The sequence below is a fragment of the Mastigoproctus giganteus genome, chromosome 10 (assembly GCF_048544385.1).
Source record: "Mastigoproctus giganteus isolate SK-2022 chromosome 10, ASM4854438v1, whole genome shotgun sequence".
Taxonomy (NCBI): domain Eukaryota; kingdom Metazoa; phylum Arthropoda; class Arachnida; order Uropygi; family Thelyphonidae; genus Mastigoproctus; species Mastigoproctus giganteus.
This window is the reverse complement of record NC_143584.1, coordinates 190,104,398-190,132,077: the sequence shown is the minus strand read 5'-3', so window position 1 is coordinate 190,132,077 and position 27,680 is coordinate 190,104,398. Positions and strand designations below refer to the sequence as shown.

Here is a 27,680-nt window from a genome sequence, read left to right as displayed (position 1 = left end):
AAGACACCATGAGCTACTCTTGCAGCTCGTCTGCACTGCTCAGAGAACTTCATATCTGCCTGCACAATTACCCCCAGGTCCTTTTCATTCTCCACCACTGTCAGTGTAGTACCGCAGAGTTGATACATTGCTCTGGGGTTACTGTTTCCCATATGCAGCACTTTACATTTGTCGATGTTAAACCTCATTTGCCACCTCTCAGCCCATCTGTTCAACCTTTCCAGATCCTGTTGCAGCAGCATAGCGTCAGTATTGTCCTTAACGACCCTGCCAACCTTTGTATCATCTGCAAACTTGGACATTAAACTTGATATCCCATCATCAATATCATTCATAAACACCGAAAACAAAAATGGACCCAACACTGAACCTTGAGGAACTCCACTAATAACATTAGTCCACGTTGAGCAGTGTCCATTGATTACCACTCTCTGTCTTCTGCCACTCAACCATCCCCTTATCCATAGCAGCAATTTGCCTCCAATGCCACACTGCTCCAATTTGTGCAGCAGTCTTCCATGTGCAACAGTATCAAAAGCCTTTCTAAGATCCAAATATATAATATCAAAGTTATTCCCTGCATCCAGTTCTTTTGTGACTACATCATAGTATCCAATCAAATTGGTCAGGCAAGACCTGCCCTTAACAAAACCATGCTGCGTCTGAGCTATAACTGAATTCTTGTCTAGATGATCCTGCAGTGCTTCTTTAACCAGTGCCTCCATTAATTTACCTGGAACAGAAGTTAAACTCACAGGTCTATAATTACTTGTGTCAGCCTTTGATCCTCCTTTGTGAATTGGGGTTACATTTGCACATCTCCAGTCTATGGGTACCTCCGCTGAGTCCAAAGAAGCTCTCATAATTATGGCTAGGGGTTTGCATACTTCCTTTGCTGCCTCCTTTAATATAACTGGATAGATCCCATCCACCCCAGGTGCCTTTTTTATGTTTATCCTCAACAATCTCTCCTCCACTTTCCTCTCAGTTATTACAAAATCATCCAGCTCACTGCCAATGTTTACTTTACCTGCATCATTCTCCTTCCTGAATAACTCCTCATGCGTGAATGTAGATGCAAAATACTCGTTTAGATTGTTAGCCACCTGAGCAGGATCCTCAACTGTTGAACCATCAATATCCAGTGGACCAATCTGATTCATCCCTTTCCTTTTCGAGTTCAAGTATGTAAAGAACTCTTTTCTGTTTTTCTTTGCATCCTTTGCCAAGGATTTTTCATAGTCTGCCTTTGCCTGCCTAATCTCCTTTGTGACTTGGTTACAGACCAACTTATATCTATCATAGGCTTCCATGTCACCCATTAATTTGTATGTATCCCATGCATTTTTCTTCTCTGCCACATGTCTCATTAGTTCATCTGACAACCATTTAGGCCTAAACCTTGAACAATATTTCTTAGTTGGTATGTAAAGCCTGGTAGCCTCCAAGATTAGTTCCTTGAATGCTTCCCATTTTGAGTTTGCTGTTGGTAACATCATCAGTTGGTCCCACTGTATAGAATTTAAATACTGTCTCAGACCATCATAGTCGCCTTTACGAAAACAAAAACCCTTCCCTTTACCTCTGATGGTAGTTACCTCCTTGAGTAAATCCCACTTCAACACACTGTGATCACTGCCACCTAGTGGTTCATTTATCTGCAGGTTCTTAATGCATGAAGAATCACTACTGATAATCAGATCAAGAGTATTGCTCCCTCTTGTTGCCTCACGAACATGCTGATGTAGAAAACAATCATCCAATAAATCCACAAAAGCCTTGCTAGTGTGCGAGTGACCAACCCACAAATTCCAGTCAATATCTGGGAAATTAAAGTCCCCCATTTATAAGACTCTCTGATTTACTGGCCCACTCTATTTCCCTGTACAATATCTTATTATACTCATCAGAATCATTAGGCCTATAGCACACTCCTACTCTCAATTTTGATTTCCCTATGCTTATGTCACACCAAACTGACTCGACACTGCCCTGTCCATCGATGTCGACTGGCTTCACTTCCTTGGACTTTATGTGTTTCTTAATTAATAGCATAACCCCTCCTCCCCTCCTGTCCTGTCTATCCTTTCTATACACATTGTATTCCCCAAATTCCAGTTCCGCATTACTTATATCTGTGTGACACCACGTCTCTGATATCCCAACAATATCTGCCTTTGATGTTTTGAGCAATACCTCAAATTCATCAAATTTATTTACCAAACTCCTAGCATTGGTGTACACGCAGGTATACATGCACCTGTTTCTATTCTTAGCTACCCTAACACAACCCATGTGTTTACTTGTACTGCAATGACTACCAGCAGTCTCTGAAATATCCTGCATCTTGTTTTTCAGACTTCTGCTCATTTCAATAGAAGCAGTGCAAGAATCACTTCCACCTCTGCCACTGGCTACTGTTAATCTATTAGTCCTTGTATCCCCCACAACTAGCAGTTTTCCGACCCACCTACCCCAGGTGTGGGAACAATATTCCATAATAAGACAGATTTCAATTTTTACAGAGTGAACAGCTGTTTAGAAGAAAAGTAACATCAAGAGCTATAGAGAAAACCCAGTTTTTTAGATTCAGAGGAAGCAATATTTGTAATGTGTTTATGCCAGGAGAGATTATGAGTTAGAGTAATCCCCAATAAAGATATGTGATCTTGTCTAGCAATCAGAGTTTCATCAAAGATACAAATGCAAAAAGATAAGCACAGGACTGTGTTTTAGATGGATTAAATTCAACTAAGTTATCTTTGCCCCACTTCAGCATTACCTGGAGATCAGCATTTAAGGAACTGGTAGTGGATATTAAAAAAAAATGCTGCAGCTGTTTGTGCAGAGCAAGGTTTCTCAAAGTACTACACATGGGAAACAGCAACCCCAGAGCAACGTATCAACTCTGTGGTACAACACTGACAGTGGTAGAGAATGAAAGGGACTTGGGGGTGGTTGTGCAGGCAGATATGAAGTTCTCTGAGCAGTGCAGACGGGCTGCAAGAGTAGCTCATGGAGTATTGTCAATGATATACAGGAATTTTTCCAGCAGGGATAAGGAGGTGATTATTCCATTGTATAAGGCGATGGTCAGGCCACACCTAGAGTACTGTATACAGGTCTGGAGGCCTCATTTCAAGAAGGATGTAGAGCTGCTGGAACGAGTACAGAGAAGGGCAACAAGATTAGTGAATGGAACAAAGGGGTGCTCTTACGAAGAACGGCTTAAGTTTTGCAAATTACAGTGTCTGGAGACTAGGCACCAGCGAGGTGATCTGATAGAGGTGTATAAAGCCTTGAATGGTTTAAGCATGCTCAATGCTGATGGGATTCTTCCTCTAGCTCAGAATAATCACCTGAGAGGGCATAAATTCAAATTGAGGAAAGACAGATGTAGGATAGACGTGCGGAAATTTGCCTTTAGCCAGCGGGTGGTTGGTTGGTGGAACAGACTTCCATCCCTTGTGGTGGAGGTTGATAGCCTAAATAAGTTTAAGGCTCAGCTGGACAGGTATTTTGAAAGAACGGAGGGGTGAAGTGGAAGTGGTTTTTTTTTTTTTTTTTTTTTTGGCTGATGCTGCATAAGCTTGCTTTCTTGCATCAAATGCCTCTACTAATGCTAATGCTAAACTAGAAGGTGGAATGCAATACACTATCATCAGAAAAACTGTGGATAGGATTTCTGGTCAATGGAAGAAGGTCATTAATACAAAAATAGGGAAAGAGTGGCAAAAACACCTGCATTAGTGGAGAAGTTAGAAGACAGAGAGTCATCTACCAAACCTGCAATGAGCAGTCAAAGAGAAAACTGTATAGCCAATTACAAAAAACAGTTGGCAAACCATAAGATGGAAGATTATCTAGAAGACCATTATGCCAAAAAAAAAAAAAAAAAAGCAAAAGCCTTTCAAATGTCAAGAGCAGCTTCTTGACTTTCTCCAAGCTTTTTCACTGAATTTGTACACAAATAGGTAACATAAGCCACTATACCACCACTGTTGTTATGTTATTTTGTTTTTAGGAGCATTAGCAACTAAAGCCATATTGCTTCGGGGATATGCGGTGGTCATTCCCTAACCTTTCCACATCCTCCATATTTGGTGGTCACGGGCTCGAACCCCGGTCTAATCAAGATATGTGTGTTACGCACTGCTGCTCCTTCCCACCTGGCTACGGAGGCACCCTATACCACCACTGGATCGACACTGATAGAATCCATACTGGCAATCATTGTTCACATGGAAGATTTCTAGACAGTTTAAGAGTTAGCAATTAATAGAGTTCTCCATTATTTTGAAAGAGCAGAAAAAAGTGCAATGAGATGAAAAATGGATGGGAGGGATTTGTCACCCTTTTTAGGAACTGGCTGGATATGTGTAAATTTCCAAGCAGAAGGGGAAAAACACCTGTGGAATAAGAAAGTGAAACAAGTGACACAGAATAGGAGTAATCTAAGGAGAACAGGTTTTGAGAACAAGTGGAGATATAATATCAGGAACTGGAGCTTTCTTCGCATCAAGACTATTCAAAATTTTGATGTTGTTTTGACAGAAATACCACAGGAGGCATTTAATAGAGTATACTGAGAATGGTAAGAAGTAGTTTACCAAGATCATCAATACAGGAGTTAGAAGAAAATAGGAAGCTTTCAGGTCAGCTTTATCTTTGGCTGATGAGGGAACAGAACTATCTGGTTTTGACAGAGGTGGGAACAGAGATGGGCAAAAGTTGCAGCCAATAGCTTTGGCAAGAGACCACAATGCTCGACTACCATTTGGACAATAAGCAAGTTTTCCGCTCTTAGCCTGTTCAAAATCTAGTTTGGACTGATTAATAACTGCTGTACAATTGTTGCAAGCATTGGTGTAGGCAGAAAATGAACCTGGAGATTTGGATACAAGCCAATTACGATATGCAACATTCTTCTCTTGAACAGCTTTAGCACATTTATTGGAAAACCAAGGTTTACATTATACACCTAGTGTGGTATAAAGGATTTCATCCCTACAAGAATAATTTTGCTGACACGATCTGAGCAAACGTTCACATCAGAGGATTTGAAACAGTAATCCGCTCAAGCAAAAGTAGAAAAGAAATCCTGCAGATCATTCCATTTTGCATTCTTGTAATGCCAAACAACACAAGGTTGAGAATGGCCATGAGAGAAAGGCTTCACCCATTGGTGAAGAGACCATCAGCAAATTATGATCTGAGGTACCCAGAGGAGTACCCACCTCAACCATGTACTAGAAAGGTTGTTCATGAGAAAAATATCAGTTGTTGGCTGTGTGGTTAGGACTGTCTGGTATTCTAGTAGTTAAATGATCAATCTGTGCCAGGCCATTAATTGTAAAAGCCTCAGCATCTCGACCAGCTGGACCCTGAACATTAAAACCACCAAGGAAAATTGCCTCACTGTAAGGAAAGTTGGAATGGAGAAAGTCAAAGAGTTCCAAGTGATTAGTGGAACTGGGAAAACAATAGAGGCAACAGATAATTTGACAGAATGGTAGAGAGATTTTAAGGCACAGAAGACAGAAGAGAGGAGATTCCAAATTAATTTGTGTCTGAGAGGGAATATCAGAACAGACATATGTACAAGTACCATCTTGGAAGTGTGGAAGTGAATGGAATCATATGACGAATAATTCAAAAAACTATGATGGGCAGTGGTGAAATCAACTGATAACTGGGATTCTGTCAGAAAAAGTACAAGAGGTTTGGCAGACTAAGTGGAAATGGACATAGAGTTGGAACTGAGACAACCATGTATATTTGCAAAATGAACAAGAAAGTGCTTGGGAAGTTTAGATCTTTTCACAGATAAGTTTGTTCTACTAGTTTGATAATTCATGATGCATTCAACAGTAGGAAGGACATACTGTATGAAGTAATGAAATTTTTGGATGCGGCATACACATGGCAAGAATATACTCAGCTCCGTGACATAATGTGGCCTCAACAATGCTCCCCACATACACACTACTCAGACTCCCTCCAGCCACTATCTGGCAGAGTAGAGGCAAAGAGATTATCCACTAGCTGATCCGGAAGCCTCCCAGAAAGTTACCAATAGGTTTGGTCCGATGGACTATCTAGTGGCTGGCCTGCAAACACTATCTTAGAACTGTACCCTTGAGATGTAAAGAAGATTGAATCTACCATGATGTCCAGATAACCTCAAAAGATATCAATTATACTACATGATAAAAGAGATGGGGGGGGGATTTTGTTGTAGCTTTGCTGTGGAGACAAAACACATGGGTTCCACCATATCAAGTCTCAAAAAAACAAAGTGGTGGCATTGCAGCAGTTGAGTCATCTACCACTTATTATTGCCTGATCACAGAGAGGAGGGCATATCTCCGTGTGGTGCTGGCACCACAACTCGACCTGCTTGCGTTGGTTTGCAACTGTTGGTCAACTCCAGTATACTGAGTACTGTATTTCAGGACTTGTGCATGGGAGTTATACCCAGGGTTACTAACAGTCCCACCATCATGAAGGTGCAAGCAGAGGATTTGGCTGTCACGGAACAACAACACTTTGACCTTTTTGGTCTGCCTGACTTGAGAGTCACCTGAATATCAGTTCCATCAGTGTTTTAGAGTCCCAGATAGCAAGCCCAGCTTGACATACCTGAGAGAATATCTGTGACACCTTCATTAGCATTAGCAAAGGCATATGATGCAAGAAAGCAAGCTTATATAGCATCAACCAAAAAAAACGAAAAAAAAAAAACCCTTATTTCACCCATCCACTGACTCCAAATGTTTGTCAAGTTCTGCCTTGAATCTATTTATGCTATCAACTTCTACAACGACAGATGGAAGTTTGTTCCACCAATCAACCACCCGCTGGATAAAGGCAAACTTCTGCACATCTATCCTACAATCGACTTTCCTTAATTTGAATTTATGCCCTCTCAGGTGATTATTCTGAGCAAGAGAAAGAATCCCATCCGCATTGAGCATGCTCAAACCATACAAGGCTTTATACACCTCAATCAGATCACCTCACAGGTGTGTCTCCAGAAACTGTAATTTGAAAACTTAAGCCTTTCTTCATAAGAGCAACCCTTTGTTCGTTCACTAATTAGCATTAGCATTAGTAGAGGCATATGATGCAAGAAAGCAAGCTTATTCAGCATCAGCCAAAAAAAAAAAAAAAAAGCACAACCACTACTCCCATTTCACCCCTCCGTTCGTTCGAAATACCTGTCCAGCTGAGCCTTAAATTTGTTTAGGCTATCAACTTCAACAACAAGTGATGGAAGTATATTCCACAAACCAACTGCCCGTTGGCTAAAGGCAAATTTCCGCACATCTATCCGAAATCCGTCCTTCCTCAATTTGAATTTATGCCCTCTCAGGTAATTATTCTGAGCAAGAGAAAGAAGCCCATCGGCATTGAGCATGCTCAAGCCATTCAAAGCCTTATACACCTCTATCAGATCACCTCGCCGATGCCTAGTCTCCAGACTCTGTAATTTGAAAAATTTAAGCCTTTCTTCGTAAGAGCAACCCTTTGTTCCATTCACTAATCTTGTTGCCCTTCTCTGTACCCGTTCCAGCAGCTCTACATCCTTCTTGAAATGAGGCCTCCGGACCTGTATACAGTACTCAAGGTGTGGCCTGATCAATGCCTTATACAAGGGAATAATCACATTCCTATCCCTGCTAGAAAAATTCCTGTATATCATTGACAAGACACCATGAGCTACTCTTGCAGCTCGTCTGCACTGCTCAGAGAACTTCATATCTGCCTGCACAATTACCCCTAGGTCCTTTTCATTCTCTACCACTGTCAGCATAGTACCACAGAGTTGATACGTTGATCTGGGGTTACTGTTTCCTATATGTAGTACTTTACATTTGTCAATGTTAAACTTCATTTGCCACCTCTCAGCCCATCTGCTCAACCTTTCCAGATCCTGTTGCAGCAGCATAGCATCAGTAGTGTCCTTAACAACCCTGCCAACCTTTGTATCGTCTGCAAACTTGGACATTAAGCTTGATTGCCCTTGATTGCCTAATCTTGTTGCCCTTCTCTGTACTCGTTCCAACAGCTCTACATCCTCCTTAAAATGAGGCCTCCAGACTTGTATACAGTACTTAAGGCTTAACCATTGCCTTATACAAAGGAATAATCACTTCCTTATCCCTGCTAGAAAAATTCCTGTATATCACTGACAAGACACCATGAGCTACTCTTGCAGACTATATGCACTGCTCAGAAAACTTCATATCTGTCTGCACAATTACCCCAGGTCCTTTTCATTCTCTACCACTGTCAGTGTGGTACCACTGAGTTGATACGTTATACTGGGATTATTGCTACCCATATGTAGTACTTTACATTTGTCAATGTTAAACTTCATTTGCCACCTCTCAGCCCATCTGCTCAACTTTTCTATATCCTGTTGCAGCAGTGTACTATCATTAGTGTCATTAACAACCCTGAGAATCTTCGTATCGTCTGCAAACTTGGACATTAAGCCTGATATACCATCATCAATATCATTTATAAATACAGAAAACAACAATGGACCTAACACTGAACCATGAGGGACTCCACTAATAACATTAGTCCAAGAAGAGCAGTGTCCATTGATTACCACTCTCTGTCTTCTTCGACTCAACCATCCCTTTAATCATAGCAGCAATTTGCCTCCAATACCATACTGCTCCAATTTGTGTGACAGTCTTCCATGAGCAACAGTATCAAAGGCTTTTCTAAGATCCAAATATATGATATCAAAGTTATTTTTTGCATCCAGTTTCTTTGTGACTACATCATAGTATCCAATCAAATTAATCAGACAAGACCAGCCTTTAACAAAACCATGCTGTGTCTGAGCTATAACTGAATTCTTATCTAGATGATTCTGCAGTGCTTCTTTAACCAGTGTCTCCATTAATTTCCCTGGAACAGAGTTAAACTAACAGGTTGTAATAACCTGTGTCTCCCTTTGATCCTCCTTTGTGGATTGGGATCACATTTGCAAATCTCTAGTCCATGGAAGCTCTCATAATTATGACTAAGGGTTTGCTTACTTCCTTTGCCGCCACCTTTAATATAACTGGATAGATTCCATCCACCCCAGTTGCCTTTCTTGTGTTTATTTTCAACAATTTCTCCTCCACTTTACTCTCAGTTATTACAAGATTCTCTAGTTTACTGACAGAGTTGAATACACCTCTGGCAATCCCCTCCCTGAATTACTCCTCATGTGTGAATGTTGATGCAAAATATTCATTTAGTTTGTTAACAACCTGAGCAGGATCATCAACAGTTAAACCATCGATATCAAGTGGACCAATCTGATTCATCCCCTTCCTTCTAGAGTTTACATAAGTAAAGAACTCTTTGCTGATTTTCTTTGCATCCTTTTCCAAAGATTTCTCGTAATCTGCCTTCGCCTACCTAACCTTCTTTGTAACTTGGTTACAGACCAGCTTATATCTATCATAGGCTTCTGTGTCACATATTAATTTATATGTATACCATGCATTTTTCTTCTCTGCCACATGTCTCATTAGTTCATCTGACATCCATTTAGGCCTAAACCTTGAACAATATTTCTTAGTTGGTATGTAAAGCCTAGTAGTTTCCAAGATTAATTCTTTGAATGCTTCCCATTTTGAATTTGCTGTTGGTAACATCAGTTGGTTCCACCATATAGAATTTAAATACTGTCTCAGACCACAGTAGTCACCTTTACAAAAGCAAAAACCCTTCCCTTTACCCATGATGGTAGTTACCTCTTTGAGTAAATCCCACTTCAGCACACTGTGATCACTGCCACCTAGTGGTTCCTTTATCTGCAGATTCTTTATGCATGAAGAATCACTGCTGATAATCAGATGAAGAGTATTACTCCCTCTAGTTCATCCCAAACATGCTGCTGTAGAAAACAATCATCCAATAAATCCACAAAAGCCTTGCTAGTGTGTGAGTGACCAACCCACAAATTCCAGTCAATATCTGGGAAATTAAAATCCCCCATAATAAGACACTCTGATTTACTGGCCCACTATTTCTCTGCACAATTGCTCATTATACGCATCATATTCATTAGGCCTATAACACACACACCTACTCTCATTTTTCCTTTCCCAATGCACCAAACAAACTCAACATTGCATTGTCCACCACCCACATCAACTGGATGCACTTCCTTAGATTTTATGTGTTTCTTAACTAACAGCATAACCTCTCCTCCCTTCCTGTCCTGTCTATCCTTTCTGTACAACATTGTACTCCCCAAATTCCAGTTCTGCACTGATTATGTCTGTGACACCATGTCTTTGATATCCCAACAATATCTGCCTTTGATGTCTTGACTAGCACTTCAAGCTCATCGAATTTATTAACTATACTCCTAGCATTGGTGTACATGCAAGTATACATGCACCTGTTTCTACTCTTAGTTACCCTAACACAGCCCATGTATTTACTTGTTCCATTATGACTCCCAGCACTCCTGGAAATTCCCATTGCCTTGCTTTCTGGGCTGCTGCTCAATTGCCTTTCAACAGAAGTAGTGCAAGAATCACTTTTACCTCTGACAGCGGCTACTGTTAATCTACTAGTCCTTGTATCCCCCCCAAGCTGGCAGTTTTCCGACCCACCTAACTCTGCCTCAACAGCATTAGCAAATATTCTTGCACCCTTTCTATTTAAGTGTATCCCATCCCTGTAGAAGCAGTCTCTCCTGTTAACAAGATTTCATGGCTCAAGTGTTTCATTAAATCAAATAATACATACATAAATGTAAAGTTTTTGGGGAATTTACTCTAAATGTGCTAATACAAATAACATGGCAATGTGGATAGTATTAGTAAAAGCCATGTAGTGCAAGAAAACCACAGGCTTTTGCTTTATCAGCCAAAAAAGAAAAAAATATATGTTTAATGATAAAAGTAATAGAGAGAATAAATAGAAAAGGAATAAGCTACGAGTAAGGAGAGAAAGAGTAATAGAAGAGTGAATAAATAGAAAAGGGATAAAGTAGGAGTAAGGCAATGAAATAAATCAATTTAAACAAAAAATTAAATAGAAAGGAATTTTTCCACATAACTTATAACCTTGGTGTCTTTATCAGAGTGTTAACCACCAAGATTATCAGGGAAAAAATGCCAGTATCATGTTTCTGTTTTAGATGCAAAATACATGCAAAAAGGTTAGGTCAATACAAAAGAAAATGATAATGAAAAAGAAAATTTTATCCAGATTTACTGGAGTAAATCTGGATAAAATTTAAGCCAAAATGAAATTAAAACGGGGTGTGAATATTATGTGGTAGGCATGTAGTTTACAGTTGACTCTTACAAACAACACATGTAGAACTACATACAGGAAAAATATATACAACCGAAGAACTCACCACAACTGTTTAAGGTACAGGTGAGAAAGAGAAAGTAGAAGTGGCCAAATATATATAGCACTGACTAGTGACCTATAGTGAATAAAAAATGGGAAATTAAATTTGTGATAAATACAACTCAGCATAGAAAAGAAGGTAATAAACAAACAAAAGAGCAAAAAAGTGCTGAAAACTTTGTGGAAGCAAAGTTAATACAGAAAGAAAATTGTTCCTCAATACACATTTGTAAAACTAAACCCTTGAGAAGAGAAAGAATGCAGAACAGTAAAAAGCAGAGATAACACAGCAATAAGTAGTGAGGCTCAGGCAGTCCAGGATTACAAATGTGTTCTTATGCAACCCCGGGGGCTCACATCTGGTGAGTTATTTGTTATTTGGTTTTTTTTTTAGGAGCATTAGCAACTAAGGCCATATTGCTCCGGGATATGCGGTGGTCATTCCCTGACCTTTCCGTATCCTCCGTATTTGGCGGTGATGGGCTCAAACCCCGGTCTAATCAAGAAGCATATGCTACGCACTGCTGCTCCTTCCCACCTGGCTACGGAGGCGCCACATCATCTGGTGAGTATGGGCTTAGCACACCCAGGGTCCTGAGCTGGATATCATCATTCTTCTCTTTCTTGGTGATTCCTTCCTACTTCTCTCTCTCTCTCTCTCGGGGTAATTTGTTAATTTTTTTTTTGGCTGGTGCAGCATAAACCTTACGCTTCCTTGCACTATGTGGCTAATAATAATAATATACAAAGGGTCTTGAACTAAATTCTGAGAGTATGAATCACAAATTTGAAATAATGTGAACATAATAGTAGTAACAGTAGTGGCAAATGTGCAATAAAGCATGCTCATATAGCATCATCCAAAAAAAAAAAAAAACACTACACACTTCATGTGAATGTGGGAATAATAAACTAATAATAAAAAAGGAAAAAAAATTGGGACGCACATTGTATAATAAAGCATCATACTCAGTCATATGTTATACAATAAATGTTATTTACAGAATGTATAAACCTGGAAAATGAGAAATATTGAATAAAGTTAACTGAAATAGTGCTGAAACTAAGATGTTGTTGGACAAAACATTATGGAGATTGTTAGAAATCTGCTTTAAATCAATATGATCTGGTTAAGAATTTAAAACTGATGATATTAAGGGCTTTATGAAAGTGATATTGGTACTGCAAATATGACAAACGAAAAGAGTTACTAATGAGCTTAAGGTAGAATTTTCTAACATTAAAGATGGCAACATTAGAACATTAAAAAATTCTACAATAAGTTCATTGGTACCTCTTTTCCTTTGTCATATTTACAACACACTTTCATAAAGCCCTTAATATCATCAATTTTAAAAATGATTTCTAACTAAATTTCCATTAATGTTTTGTCAAATTACATCTTAATTTCAGCATGACACTTCAGTTAACTTTATTCAATATTTCTCATATTCCAGGTTTGCACATTCTATAAATATCGTACATTGTATAATGTATAACTAAGTATGATGCTTTATTATACAATGTATGTCTCAATATTTTTTAATTCGTGATTTATACTCTCAGAACTCAGTTCAAGGTCCTTTCTATAGGAACAGGATTTGCAACCCTGGACTGTCTGAGCCCTCACTATTTTTGCTGTATTTCCTCTGCTTTTTACTGTTCTGCATTCTTTCTCTTACTTCTCAAGGCCATTTTTGCAAATTTTCGCAAGTTTTGCAAATGCATAGTGAGAAACCATTTTCTTCCTATATTAAAATTTTTTGCCTCCACAAAGTTTTCAGCACTTTTTCTTGCTGTTTTTTCTTCGTTAATTACCTTCTTACCTATGTTTAGTTGCATTTATCACAAATTTAATTTCCCTTTTTTTTTTTTTTTCACTAGCGGTCACTAGCCCGTGCTGTATATATCTGGCTACGTCCACTTCTACTTTCTTGCCTGAACCTTAAACAGTTGCAATGAGTTCTTCATTTGTATATATTTTTTCTGTAGTTGTACATGTGCTCTCTGTAAGTGATAACTGTAAACTACATGCCTACCGCATAATATCCACACCCTTTTTAATTTCAGTTTGGCTTAAATTTTATCCAAATTTACTCCATTTATTTACTTTTGCATTGACCTAACCTTTTTGGCATGTATTTTGCATCCGAAACAGAGGCATAATGCCGTCGTTCATTTTCCAACAATCTTGGTAGTTGACACACTGACAAAGACATCAAGGTTGTAAGTTATATGGCAATATTCCTTTCTAAGGTATTTATGTATTTATTATTATTATTAGCCATATGGTGCAAGAAACTCCAAGGCTTATGCTGCACCAGGCAAAAAAAATATTTCTGAATTACCCAGAGAGAGAGAGAAGTAGAAGGGAATCACCAAGAAAGAGAAGAAGGATGATATCCAGCTCGGGATCCTGGGTGTGCCAAGCCCATACTCATTAGATGTGAGCCCCTGGGGATAATTTAGTTTTTTTACATTGATTTATTTTATTGCCTTACTCTGCCTTTATTTTTTTTTCATTTACTCACTCTATTTCTGTTTATAAAAGTAACTTTACAATTACCCTTAAAATGTTTTATGAAGCTGCATACAGATTACAGATAGAATTTTTTTTTACTCCTCTATCAACTTGGATAAAATAATAATTAACAAACTCAGTTCATTCCTTTTTGAATTTAACTTTCCTGAAAGTTCTATCATCACGTTCTGAAACCTGTTTTATAAAGAAAACATATTTTAACACTTGATGATGATAATGCAAATGAAGTCCACATCAACAAGAACTTTATATATTTTAATACGCTTAAGTGACATTTTGTCGTTGTGTTTCGGACATGTTAATCCTCCTGTAAACTGTAGCATCAACAAAAAAAATTTAGTTCTTATCACATTAGTGTAATTTAAATGTAATGGTTCGGAGCTAAACTATAAGGTCTACGCTGAACGAATTGGGACACTTAAATGAAACATTACCCATTTTCCCCACTGAGGACGCATGCACATTTCTTTGAAATAATCAGAAAGTATTTTTTCTCATGGTATAGCCAGAAAGGATTCCTGGGGTGTACATACACATCAATTTTATTGTTATAACTATTTATATATAGTCATAAACTGCAACAATATGTCACCTGAAATTTAAATAAATAATAATACAAGACGATTAATTAAACTTACTTGCTCAGATGATTTCCTTAGCTGTTTTTCCCGTTCGTACTGCGTAACTAACTGTTCATTATCTTCTCTAAGCAGTTCTAATTCAACTTCATGCTCTTGGTTTTCCATAACAGAAATATCCAAGTTCTCCAACACATTTACTACCAGAGGCATTAACTCTTTTACTACATCTTCATCGTATCTTTCTATCATCCTCTCAAATTCTTGATAAACACTGCCAGCAAGGGCTTGTACTTTCTCAGACATAACATGATTATCATCATTATTAGTCCCATATATAACCTCTTGCATGGGAGATTCTGCATCCATTTTTAACAAATTATTGTACAATAGCACACAAAAAAGTCTTATACTGGAATCTGGATAAAATAAAACTATAAATCACGCATTAAAATTAAACTGTATTCTTTCTGCAATACCGAGAAAGAATAACATCGTCGTAAAAATAACAATTTTAAAGATCTTAGAGATCTATCACACGTTCGAAGCCATTATTAATAATTCAACTACAGGACACTTAATCAGATTCTCACTGGAACGTGAAAGCGTGTTGCTCCAAACGTCTTTCATTTTCATCTTCTCAGTAGTGTCGAGAACAGTCATTCGACACGGTAACAATTTCGTAATTATTTACAATAACCACATATGCCATTTCCCACCAGCAACGTCTTCCGTGGCACGACTACTTAACAAATTCGCAGTCCTTTCATCAAGTGTAAGTCGCGATCTGGTGGTATGGATTGCGTACCATTACTCAAGCAATAAATGAATATGTTCCATAAAGGATATACGCGGCACTGCAAAAGTATATATAAAGAACTACGCAAAATATCAACTGACTATACCTAGTAAGGATTTTGAAAAAGTTCTGAACTGTGTTTTTGCCTAATTATCTATTTTTTAAAGACAATTCAATGAAAAAAGGAAGTAAGAAAAGTAATGGTTGAAATAAAATAAAAAAGACAGCGGTATGGCAGTGGTGAAACTGCCATACCGCTGTATAGGACTGATGGGGTACAGACGCAATAGTTTTGTTACAGTTATAACAGTTGGTTTGTTTTAAAGAAAATAAATCGTTGCGAAGCAAAATCTAATGGCGGAACGCAAAACAAAAAGAAATAATAATATAGCAACTATTCAAATAAAAAAAAAATTAAAAAAATCAGCAGAGTAATTTACGATTTCGGCTTTCAAGTTATCAAAAATGGAAGTAATGAAACTTAGTAATGAAACACATTAAGAAAGACTGCATACCGTAATGGATAGGCACTTCCTTTGCGGTTATCTCTACCTCTATTGCAACGAGAAAGAAAAAGAAGAGGGGGGGAGCATATTGCACTACATATGAGTTATACAATTTGTATGTCCAGTAATGAAACTACAAATTCTGAACCCCCTTCCACGAGCAATAGTTTCGAACGGACCTCCCCTCCTGTGTTCTTCGACAACTGCAAAGTAGCAAATTCGGGCCAGTATATGAACTTGAAATGCGGAGCCTCCCCCGCAAAATTCTCGATAATTCCCCCCCCCCCGTGCTAACCATTAAAAAACCAACAGTCGAGCACTCTGATTTTTTGGACCTACCTGCGGTAGCAAGTCAACAGGTAAGGTAGTTTCGGTACCTCCGGCTCTCACAGGGGAGAAAGATGACTTGGCAGTATGCTACTAAAGAACTGAAAGCTGCTATATACCATTAACTACCATCCCTCCCTCCCAAATAACAAACGCCGCAAGGTATGGATTGAAGAGATAATTAAATTAAGGCCAATTTACACGATAAACTTTGGACGAAAATGCAGGATGAATCTTAAGAAATGAGAGTAAAGTTGAATCGTGAAAACAATTCAACAAAAATGAGCATCAAGATGAAAGATGCAGAGCAATGATCTACTTTTCTTCACTTTGGTTGTATCATCACTAGCGAACGCAGTTATCACCAGTGTTACGCCACTGGTTCAAATTCCCCAAATGTTGTGCTATAATTTCGCAAACTTTATAATATCAACATGGTTTTCAAATGGCGTGAGAAATATAATTTTTAACCTTAGATCTTAAAAGGTTACGAATGTTTATGGAACAATAAAAGTCTAGATTACAGAAAGAAAGCAGCTCCGGAAAATGCATTCAGTCCTTGTTAGATTTAAAATTAGCAGTTGTGACTGAAAGTGATGTGAAAGCAATGATCAAAATAACCTGAGCTCGTTATATGGGAAACAGATTCTCCTATTACAGCATCTTGTTTTTGAAATAATGGCGCTACGTTTACAAGGAAGTCTTTTGAACTTTCGACACTCGAAAGTGGTTTTCATACAAGCCTTGATCCTTTATAGCCCATTTTCTTAACAAGCATTCAAATTCTTAAACCAACACTTTACTTGTCAACGCCTTCTACTTTTTATTTCTGAATGATAATGCTGCCACTCATTAACTTCACAGATAATACAAATCCTATCACGTACTATCTCACTTGACGCTTGATTCAGCATAAGTAACAAGCAGAACCATAAATAGTAGTTCTTGCACCCCGAAAAAAATAAAATTTTAAACTCCCCTATCCTTCCACAAAGAAACGTTATAAATAATGAAAAAACAATGAAAAAAAGTTAAGTAAAGTGCAATTAGAAACCCATGAATTGTTAAAAACTGCTTTCGGAGAAAATGCTATGTGTCGTTCGAAGAAGTTTCAATAGTTCGCAAAGTGGCTGCTTGTCCCTCGAAAATGATCTTCGCTCTAGCCACCCTTCAAATTCAAAATTCATAATTCAATTGTTCGTGATCTGATTGGGAGTGGTCGACGTTTACTTATCCGCGAAGTGCTAGCTGACATGTAGTGTCTTATGTAGGGCGGATTCGAAACGCGAGTTCTGTTTGGATTCAATTCCGCTGCCCATAAAAAAAACTTGTATGACGTCATTTTAACGTCGCAAAAAGTTAGCTGTTTTCTCAGAGCAACTTTTAAGTAATTTCACATAAATAACTAAGTTACTTTCAATTATTATAAATTAAGAAGTTTAGGGCAAAAGCCTCATGTAACTCAACATCATTTGGCTCTAATACCGGCTAATTATCTGATAATACTCTGAAAATTGATCTAGATCAGTGGTCTCCAAACTTATTTTACTTAAAATAATATTTTACTTAAAAGGCGCACACCCCGTAATAAAAAATATTTTTTTAATTAGAAATCATGGAGGGCATTATATCTAAATTCATATATAATTTTAAAAGATCACAAATAAAAAAATACAAAACAAAATTAAATCGAAGTTCAAGCACAAAATTATATGAAATCATTAATGAAACAAGTGTAATAAATGTAATGTAATATTATTTTTTTTTTATTTATAAATAATTTACATGGTGTGCATTATATTTAGAATCATATATAATTTGAAAATATTACAATTTAATTCGATAAAAAAATACAAAACAAAACGAAATTGAAATCAAAGTACAAAGTAGTATAAATCAAATCAACAGCACTTTTTAGTGGGAACAATGTGCTTGAATATTTTTCATTATTGCGGTGGTTTCATTATTGGTTTCATATTTTGGGGCACAGCTACCCAAAGATCTGGTTCCAAGTTAAGTTTATTTCTAAACGTGCTTTTAATAATAGTCATTGCAGAGAAAGCCACCTCACATAGGTACATTGATCCAAATGGAAGGATTGCATGGCTCGTTTCTTCTGCTTACCAAATCATCCACTGGATCATTCGCACCTCACTTTGGAGACCACTGATCTAGATAACCGGATAACTAACATAAAAATTACTTTCTGTGAGCGAAGTCATTTGTGGGGGATTTTTGAACATTTGATGCTAAAATATGACCAGCAATTCATTTAAGTTTTAAATGGTATAAAGGCTAATTGTTAAAAATTGAATGGTTGTAATAAATAAATAAAATATCTGTCCTGCTTGGTGAGACGGAGAAGAACCGTATTTGTCAAAGAAAGAATTCCGTGAAAAAAAATGTATTTATTTATTTAAAGTGGAGGATGACTCATTGGAGGATGAAAGACAACGTTGTAAAGCAGCCATGTTGGCTCTTGCTGTCGGAGATGGCATCGGGAGCCAACCAGCCAACGTTTGCACATCGAACAGTACGAAAATTGATCTTTCAATGAGCCATTTTCGAAGGCGCTGGTGTTGTTCGTGGAAGACTACAAAGCCGGACATCAGGAATAGCAATTCTCCTAACTTAAGGATGTCAAGTCATCCAGGGCTAGCTTTAGGGTAAGGCTAAGTAGGCACTGGCCTAGGGGCACCAACACTCCCCTAAACCTTGGCGTAAATTGGTAAAATTAACCATTCTAAAAAAATGAAAATTTTTGCATCGGCGGGAGGTGAGCGCCATTAGTCAATGTGGCGTACGGGCTCCATAAACCCTTGAGTCGGCCATGAAGTCATTCATTGTGCATACTATAAAGACTTCGCAAAACATTCCTTCTGCAGTGGAAGTTTTGCACAGAGGTTATTTGTACTTATTAGCATTACATTTTTGTATTATTTGTATATACGTTTGGTATTCCTTAAAATCACATTCATGCGACTTTAAGAAATAAATTATTTTAGCACTGCAAAAATCTCTTCCATAATTTTCATTTTTTTTTTTTTTGCAAAAGTAAGGAAGTTACCGGTATGTGTATAATGTATTGCGTTCTACCCAAATATCGGTAGTTACAAGTTGTTATAATTTCGAAATAGAATGATGGAATACTGCAAAGAACTTGAAATGATACTTTCATAATAAGTTTAATGGTAGGTAAAAACACTTAATTAACAAACTAACTTCATATTATCCACGTGATAAAAGAGTGGTCCATTTTTTGTAAAAGTAATCGGTAAACAACAGCATTCACGTTAAGTGAATACGGAACTGACCCATAGAACAAAACTCCAACAACTCTAAATAAATACGTGTATATACTGTATAATGGAAAGTAAGTTAGTGGCGGACAAAAAAACTGCATCACCTTAAAAAAAGTAACATTTGTAGTGAAATGCATAAGATATTGTTTGATTACAGTCATTTTGTTTGTCGTAAAGCAAAGGTATTGCGTCAGATAACGCTGCTATTGCTTCAGACAGTAATGACAAGGTATTGTTTCAGCGGTTTCTATAAATACGGCGTTGGAAGGGTATACACGCTCATTAGTATCCTATTCTGCGAAGGTGTAGGCATGGCTCCATGTGTTCAGCTGAAACCAAGAAAAAAAGTGTATCTGTTGCTCTGTCCGAGGAAGGACTTTCTACGCGTGCTATCGCTGATAAAATAGATTGCCTCCAGTCAACAGTATCCTGTATGCTGAAATTGAAGCGTGAAACCAACCAGGGTTGTGAAGAGAAGACCTGGATCAGGCTCTAAGAGAGTGACTACGCCTTCCCAAGATCGATATTTGAAACATCTATGCCTTTGTAATCGCCAGGCTAGTGCTCCTGATCTAAAACTGAACTTTGAGATGGCCTCTCGTGTTGAAACAAGTGCACGAACTATCCAAAGGCGGCGGAGTCTACGCGCATAGCACAGCGGTATCGTCACCGTCCTCCCCCAATTCCGTTGATGACGCGAGGAACTTTAATGGGCTTTTTGCACTCCGCGTCTGAGTTAGTCGGACTCAAGAGTAAATGGCAAGGTTTTTCCCCAGAAACTGGGGTTTTTTCGTCCAGCAAAACAGGCAAATCGACCAGAGAACACACGTAATTTACAGACAAATACATATAAGGGTATAACTTTGTATATTATAAATAATGAGTGGCCCTCATATAATAATAATATACAAAGACGGCTTTCGGAATGTGGTCTGCATGCCTATCGGCCCAAGAAGAAGCCTGTGTTGATCAAACAAATGAGGAAGAAGTGACTTGCTTGGGCTAAACCCATGTTTCATAGACATAACAGCAAGGGGACAACGTCATATTTTCTGACGAAACGAAATTCAACCTGCATGGGAAGCGATATGTCGGAAGACGAAAATCGGAGGCACACCATCCTGACTGCATAACATCGACTGTAAAGTTCCCCGCCGGTCAGATGGTCTGGGGATGCATAACAAGCAAAAGCATGGACCGCATTAAATTTATTAACGGAACGGTGAATGAAGAAACCTACATTGCTATCTTGGAGGAGTGCCTGAAACCCTATTAAGGATCAACACACAGACGTCCAAAGCTGCATTTTTCCACAGGACTGAACACATTGACATAAAGCAAAACTGGACAAGAAGCAAGTTTGTCTTCTTGTCTACCAAGGCTTAAAACATACTTACACCAATGTTTTCTCTCGTTTTTCTCCCTTAAGGTACAGTGATAGCTCAGAAATGCTGGGATTACAGTGTTGGACTAGCCCAGCAACTGTACAGATTTGAACCCCATTGAAGATTTCTGGTATATAATGTCGTCTAAAATTGCTCAGAAGAAGCCAACAAGTAAGATTCAGTTACAGGAGAGCATTGTAAGGATGTTGTACCACGAAATTGGAGAACCGTATATCCAGAAGTTGAATAACTCTATACTGCTAGAGCTGCAATTACATATCGCATGGGAAGCGATATGTCAGAAGTCGGTATCCGTAAATGTCAATGGATACCTGGCTATATTGGAAGGCAAATTGCTGCCAACCAATAGAGACCATTTCAACCGGCTAAATAACCACATCTTTCAGGACGACTCTGCTCCTTGTCATCTGGAGAAAAGTGTAAATAGGCAGTTCTGTAGTTACTTTAGTTTCATTTCTGCATTAGAGGTTCGGCAGTAAAGTGTTTACATTTGTTACAGGTGAGAAAATGGCTGGAAAAATCGTCCATTACAACTCTTAGCTGGCCAGGAAACAGCCCGGACGTGAATTCTATAGAGAACTGTTGGCATCGTGTAGAATCTGCAGTTGCTACAAAGAAACCAAAGACCCGTCGTGAACTTCAGGAAGCCATAATTCATGTTTGGAACCACGAACTATCAGTTGATTATCTTCAGAAATTGATCTTGTCAATGCCTCGACGGTGCGCTGCTGTCATCAGGGCCAGAGGCGGTTCAACGAAATATTAGTTTGCACATGGTGAACTTTTCATTTTGTTTTCCATTTAAAATGATAAACCGGAGCAAATTCAGAGCTTCTGATAACATTTCAGCCATAATTGTCGTGTTTACCAAAACTGTTGTATAAAGGTTGCAAATGCTCGTTTTGGAATATTTTGGGAGAACTTGTCAAATTTTATTTAGCTTTGCCTTAACTGTTAATAAATATCTTTTGTTTAAATACTATTTGTGATGCTAGTCATTAATGAAACATACGATAGCGGAAAAGGGTTAGAAATGTGAAATTCCTAGGTGATGCACTTTCTTTGAACACCCATGTATATCTCATCTAACATTTCTGCAACCCATAATGCAGTGCAAAACACATTATTTGAAAAATTCACAAGCGATGCAGTATTTTTATCAGGCAATGTAGTTATTTATGTGAAATTATACTTATGACTTTAAGTGACGTCAAAATGATGTCCTAAAAGTTTGTTTATTGGCGGCAGAATTGAACCAGATCGACAGTTCAATTCCGTCGTTGTAATCTGTAACGATAAAGAATTCTATTAATTTTAATTAAGAATTCTATTAATTTTAAAGATTCCTATTAATATATATTTTTAGTAGCAATGGGTAAAATAGATTATGCAATTGTTTCATTTTGATTATGCAATTGTTTCATAATATTAGGTGTATAAATTTAACGATTTTCAATTATGACATTTAGAAAAAATGCCGGAACGTCGTTCCGGCCCGAATATACCACTGCTTGCACCACATCGCTAATAATAATAATAATAATAATAATAATAATAATAACAAAAATACAAACATATACAAATAAATAAAACTAATTATCATCTTCAAACAATGGACGAGCACAGTTCTTAAAAAGCAGTTAACGAATTAATTATATTTTATTAAACACAATCAGTGCATAAATAAAAGATAATTAATTAATTAATTATTTATTTTTAATTTCTGAATTGATAGGGGTAGGTCCCCATTGAAGTACCCATCAATATGAAAAGTTGCCATATTTTTCATCCAGTTCTGTTAATATATGATATAGAGTTAAAAACTATGCGGAGGTATTAAGCCTCGAAACTTTATTATACTGTTGGACAAACAACTTGAGTAGTCGAGACCCCATAAATTTCGTAAAATCAGAAAAAAGTTAATAATTTTTTGTAATTTTTCCTTGAAGAGGATCTGCGATCTCATTATCGATTTAAAAAAAAAAAAAAAAAACTTTGTTGATTTTTTTTTTATTTAAAAGGGTAGTATAGGCTATTTTTGGAAATTTTTTAGGAATATTATGTTTTATTTTAGTCAGAAGAATATCTTCGCTGGGCGTATTCTTCAGGAACGGCTGCATCTGGGTGAGATATAATGCACAAGGTGATGAAATTGCAATTATATGGAAGGAGGACGAAGGAAAAAGCAAGCTTTTGTCCTAAATTCTTCCATGGGGAGGTGATGACTTGAAGCCTGATGGGGAAATTTTTAAAGTCCCGATCAGGCATTTAGTTTATTTCCATAAATACATTACATATGGAAATTAAAGATTAGTACCACGTGGTCACGTTAGATAAACATAGCACGTGACCACATAGAAACAGAAGATGATCATTAGCATTATTAGAATTAGCACTAGTAGAGGAATACGATGCAAGAAAGCAAGCTTATACAGCATCAGCCAAAAAAAAAAAAAAAAAAAAGCTCCCATTTCACCCCTCCATTCGTTCCAAATGCTTCTCCAGCTCATCCTTAAATTAATTTAGGCTATTGGCTTCCACAACAACAGATGGAAGACTGTTCCACAATTCAAATAAAGAAAAAGAATCTCATCACCATTGAGCTTCCTCAACCCATTCAAGGGCTTATACACCTCAATCAGATCACCTCGCAGGTGAATATTCTCCAGGCGCTGCAATTTACAGCACTTAAGCCTATCTTAGTAAGAGCACCCCTTTGTTCCCCTCAACAATCTTGTTGCCCTCCTTTGAACTCGTTTAGCAATTCTAAATCATTCCTAAAATGAGGCCTCAAGACCTGTACACAGTACTCTAGGTGTGGCCTGACCATTGCCTTGTATAACGCGACAATCACCTCTCTGTCCCGGCTAGCTAAATTCCTGTATTTCATTGACAAGACTCCCTGGCAGCATTTCCGTTCTGTTCAGCGAACTTCATTATTGACGGCACAATTACCCCCAGGTCTTTTTCACTTTCCACTTCGCTGAGTGTAGGACCACAAGGTTGGAACGTCTCTTTCCGGATATCGCTACCCATACACAGTACTTTACATTTGCCAATGTTAAACTTCAGTTGCCACTTCTCACCACATTTTCCGAACTTATCTAGATCCAGTTGGAGCTGAATACCGTCTTTACTATCGTTACCAACAATGCCAACCTTTGTATCATCTGCAAATTTGGACATTCAACCTGATACACCTTCATCAATATCATTAATAAATATAAAAAATAACAATGGGCCCAACACCGGACCCTGCGGAACTCCACTAAAATCATTTGTCCATGAAGAGCAGCGTCCATTGATTACCACTCTCCGTCATCTCCACTCAACCATCCCTTTATCTATTGTAGCAAATTACCCTTAATGCCATACCTCTCCAATTTGTAAAGCACTCTTCCATGTGCAAAAGTATCAAAAGCTTTCCTGAAATCCAAATACTGTATGGGATATACAAATTATTTGACTCTATTGTCAGGGAAACGGGGAACATGCTTTGTAAAAAGGATAGGTGGAATAGGACCAGGGTATGTCTGCCAGGGGCAAAGGTTGATGACGTTGTAGAGCGGATATCATCTTTTAAGGGCACAAAAGGTGATATAGTTGTACACGTTGGCACTAATGATATTAAGAGTAGGAGACCGGCGGAATTACTTAGCAAGTACAGGTCACTGTTGAAAAAAAGCCGTGAATTAGGGTTGAACTTGAAAGTGTCTGCAATTCTGCCCAGACACGATAGGAGGGAGTATATGATGAGAGCCTTGTCGATCAATTCGGCCCTGGAGGGATTGTGCAAGGCTCAAGGGGTAGAATTTTTTTCAGCCTGGACTGTACTTGTTAACAGGAGAGATTGCTTCTACAGGGATGGGATACACTTAAATAGAAAGGGTGCAAGAATTTTTGCTGATGCTGTCGAGGCAGTGTTAGGTGGGTCGGAAAACTGCTAGTTGGGGGGGATACAAGGACTAATAGATTAACAGTAGCCACTGGCAGAGGTGGAAGTGATTCTTGCACTGCTTTCTATTCAAATGAGCAGAAGTCTGAAAAACAAGATGCAGGGATATTTCAGAGACTGCTGGTAGTCATTGCGTTACAAGTAAACACATGGGTTATGTTAGGGTAGCTAAGAATAGAAACAGGTGCATGTATACCTGCGTGTACACCAATGCTAGGAGTTTGGTAAATAAATTTGATGAATTTGAGGTATTGCTCAAAACATCAAAGGCAGATATTGTTGGGATATCAGAGACGTGGTGTCACACAGATATAAGTAATGCGGAACTGGAATTTGGGGAATACAATGTATATAGAAAGGAGAGACAGGACAGGAGGGGAGGAGGGGTTATGCTATTAATTAAGAAACACATAAAGTCAAAGGAAGTGAAGCCAGTTGACATCGATGGACAGGGCAGTGTCGAGTCAGTTTGGTGTGACATAAGCATAGGGAAATCAAAATTGAGAATAGGAGTGTGCTATAGGCCTAATGACTCTGATGAGTATAATAATATATTGTACAGGGAAATAGAGTGGGCCAGTAAATCAGAGAGTCTTATAATGGGGGATTTTAATTTCCCAGATATTGACTGGAATTTGTGGGTTGGTCACTCGCACACTAGCAAGGCTTTTGTGGATTTATTGGATGATTGTTTTCTACATCAGCATGTTCGTGAGGCAACAAGAGGGAGCAATACTCTTGATCTGATTATCAGTAGTGATTCTTCATGCATTAAGAACCTGCAGATAAATGAACCACTAGGTGGCAGTGATCACAGTGTGTTGAAGTGGGATTTACTCAAGGAGGTAACTACCATCAGAGGTAAAGGGAAGGGTTTTTGTTTTCGTAAAGGCGACTATGATGGTCTGAGACAGTATTTAAATTCTATACAGTGGGACCAACTGATGATGTTACCGACAACAAACTCAAAATGGGAAGCATTCAAGGAACTAATCTTGGTGGCTACCAGGCTTTACCTACCGACTAAGAAATATTGTTCAAGGTTTAGGCCTAAATGGTTGTCAGATGGACTAATGAGACATGTGGCAGAGAAGAAAAATGCATGGGACACATACAAATTAATGGGTGACATGGAAGCCTATGATAGATATAGTTGGTCTGTAACCAAGTCACAAAGGAGATTAGGCAGGCAAAGGCAGACTACGAAAAATCTTTGGCAAAGGATGCAAAGAAAACAGAAAGGAGTTCTTTACATACTTGAACTCGAGAAGGAAAGGGATGAATCAGATTGGTCCACTGGATATTGATGGTTCAACAGTTGAGGATCCTGCTCAGGTGGCTAACAATCTAAACGAGTATTTTGCATCTACATTCACGCATGAGGAGTTATTCAGGAAGGAGAATGATGTAGGTAAAGTAAACATTGGCAGTGAGCTGGATGATTTTGTAATAACTGAGAGGAAAGTGGAGGAGAGATTGTTGAGAATAAACATAAAAAAGGCACATGGGGTGGATGGGATCTATCCAGTTATATTAAAGGAGGCAGCAAAGGAAGTATGCAAACCCCTAGCCATAATTATGAGAGCTTCTTTAGACTCAGGGGAGGTACCCATAGACTGGAGATGTGCAAATGTAACCCCAATTCACAAAGGAGGATCAAAGGCTGACACAAGTAATTATAGACCTGTTAGTTTAACTTCTGTTCCAGGTAAATTAATGGAGGCACTGGTTAAAGAAGCACTGCAGGATCATCTAGACAAGAATTCAGTTATAGCTCAGACGCAGCATGGTTTTGTTAAGGGCAGGTCTTGCCTGACCAATTTGATTGGATACTATGATGTAGTCACAAAAGGACTGGATGCAGGGAATAACTTTGATATTATATATTTGGATCTTAGAAAGGCTTTTGATACTGTTGCACATGGAAGACTGCTGCACAAATTGGAGCAGTGTGGCATTGGAGGCAAATTGCTGCTATGGATAAGGGGATGGTTGAGTGGCAGAAGACAGAGAGTGGTAATCAATGGACACTGCTCAACGTGGACTAATGTTATTAGTGGAGTTCCTCAAGGTTCAGTGTTGGGTCCATTGTTGTTTTCGGTGTTTATGAATGATATTGATGATGGGATATCAAGTTTAATGTCCAAGTTTGCAGATGATACAAAGGTTGGCAGGGTCGTTAAGGACACTACTGACGCTATGCTGCTGCAACAGGATCTGGAAAGGTTGAACAGATGGGCTGAGAGGTGGCAAATGAAGTTTAACATTGACAAATGTAAAGTACTACATATGGGTAACAGTAACCCCAGAGCAATGTATCAACTCTGCGGTACTACACTGACAGTGGTGGAGAATGAAAAGGACCTGGGGGTAATTGTGCAGGCAGATATGAAGTTCTCTGAGCAATGCAGACGAGCTGCAAGAGTAGCTCATGGTGTCTTGTCAATGATATACAGGAATTTTTCTAGCAGGGATAAGGAGGTGATTATTCCCTTGTATAAGGCAATGGTTAGGCCACATCTTGAGTACTGTATACAGGTCTGGAGGCCTCATTTCAAGAAGGATGTAGAGCTGCTGGAACGGGTACAGAGAAGGGCAACAAGATTAGTAAATGGAACAAAGCGTTGCTCTTACGAAGAAAGGCTTAAGTTTTGCAAATTACAGAGTCTGGAGACTAGGCACCGGCGAGGTGATCTGATAGAGGTGTATAAGGCTTTGAATGGTTTGAGCATGCTCAGTGCCAATGGGATTCTTCATCTTTCTCAGAATAATCACCTTAGAGGGCATAATTTCAAATTGAGGAAGGACGGATGTCGGATAGATGTGCGGAAATTTGCCTTTGGCCAGCGGGTGGTTGGTTGGTGGAACCGACTTCCA

The 27,680-nt window shown here is 38.3% G+C and overlaps 1 protein-coding gene across 1 annotated transcript in view; it reads right to left on the bottom strand.

Annotated features, from left to right (window-relative positions):
• The window catches only part of LOC150079667 (C-Jun-amino-terminal kinase-interacting protein 4-like), a 540,406-nt gene extending 525,145 nt beyond the window's left edge, over positions 1-15,261 (bottom strand). The window contains exon 1 of the mRNA XM_090383158.1: positions 14,569-15,261. Coding sequence (XP_090239284.1) covers positions 14,569-14,877 — 309 coding nt within the window. The 5' untranslated portion in view covers positions 14,878-15,261. The remainder of the gene's footprint in view (positions 1-14,568) is intronic.
• Between the last annotated feature and the right edge of the window lie 12,419 nt (positions 15,262-27,680).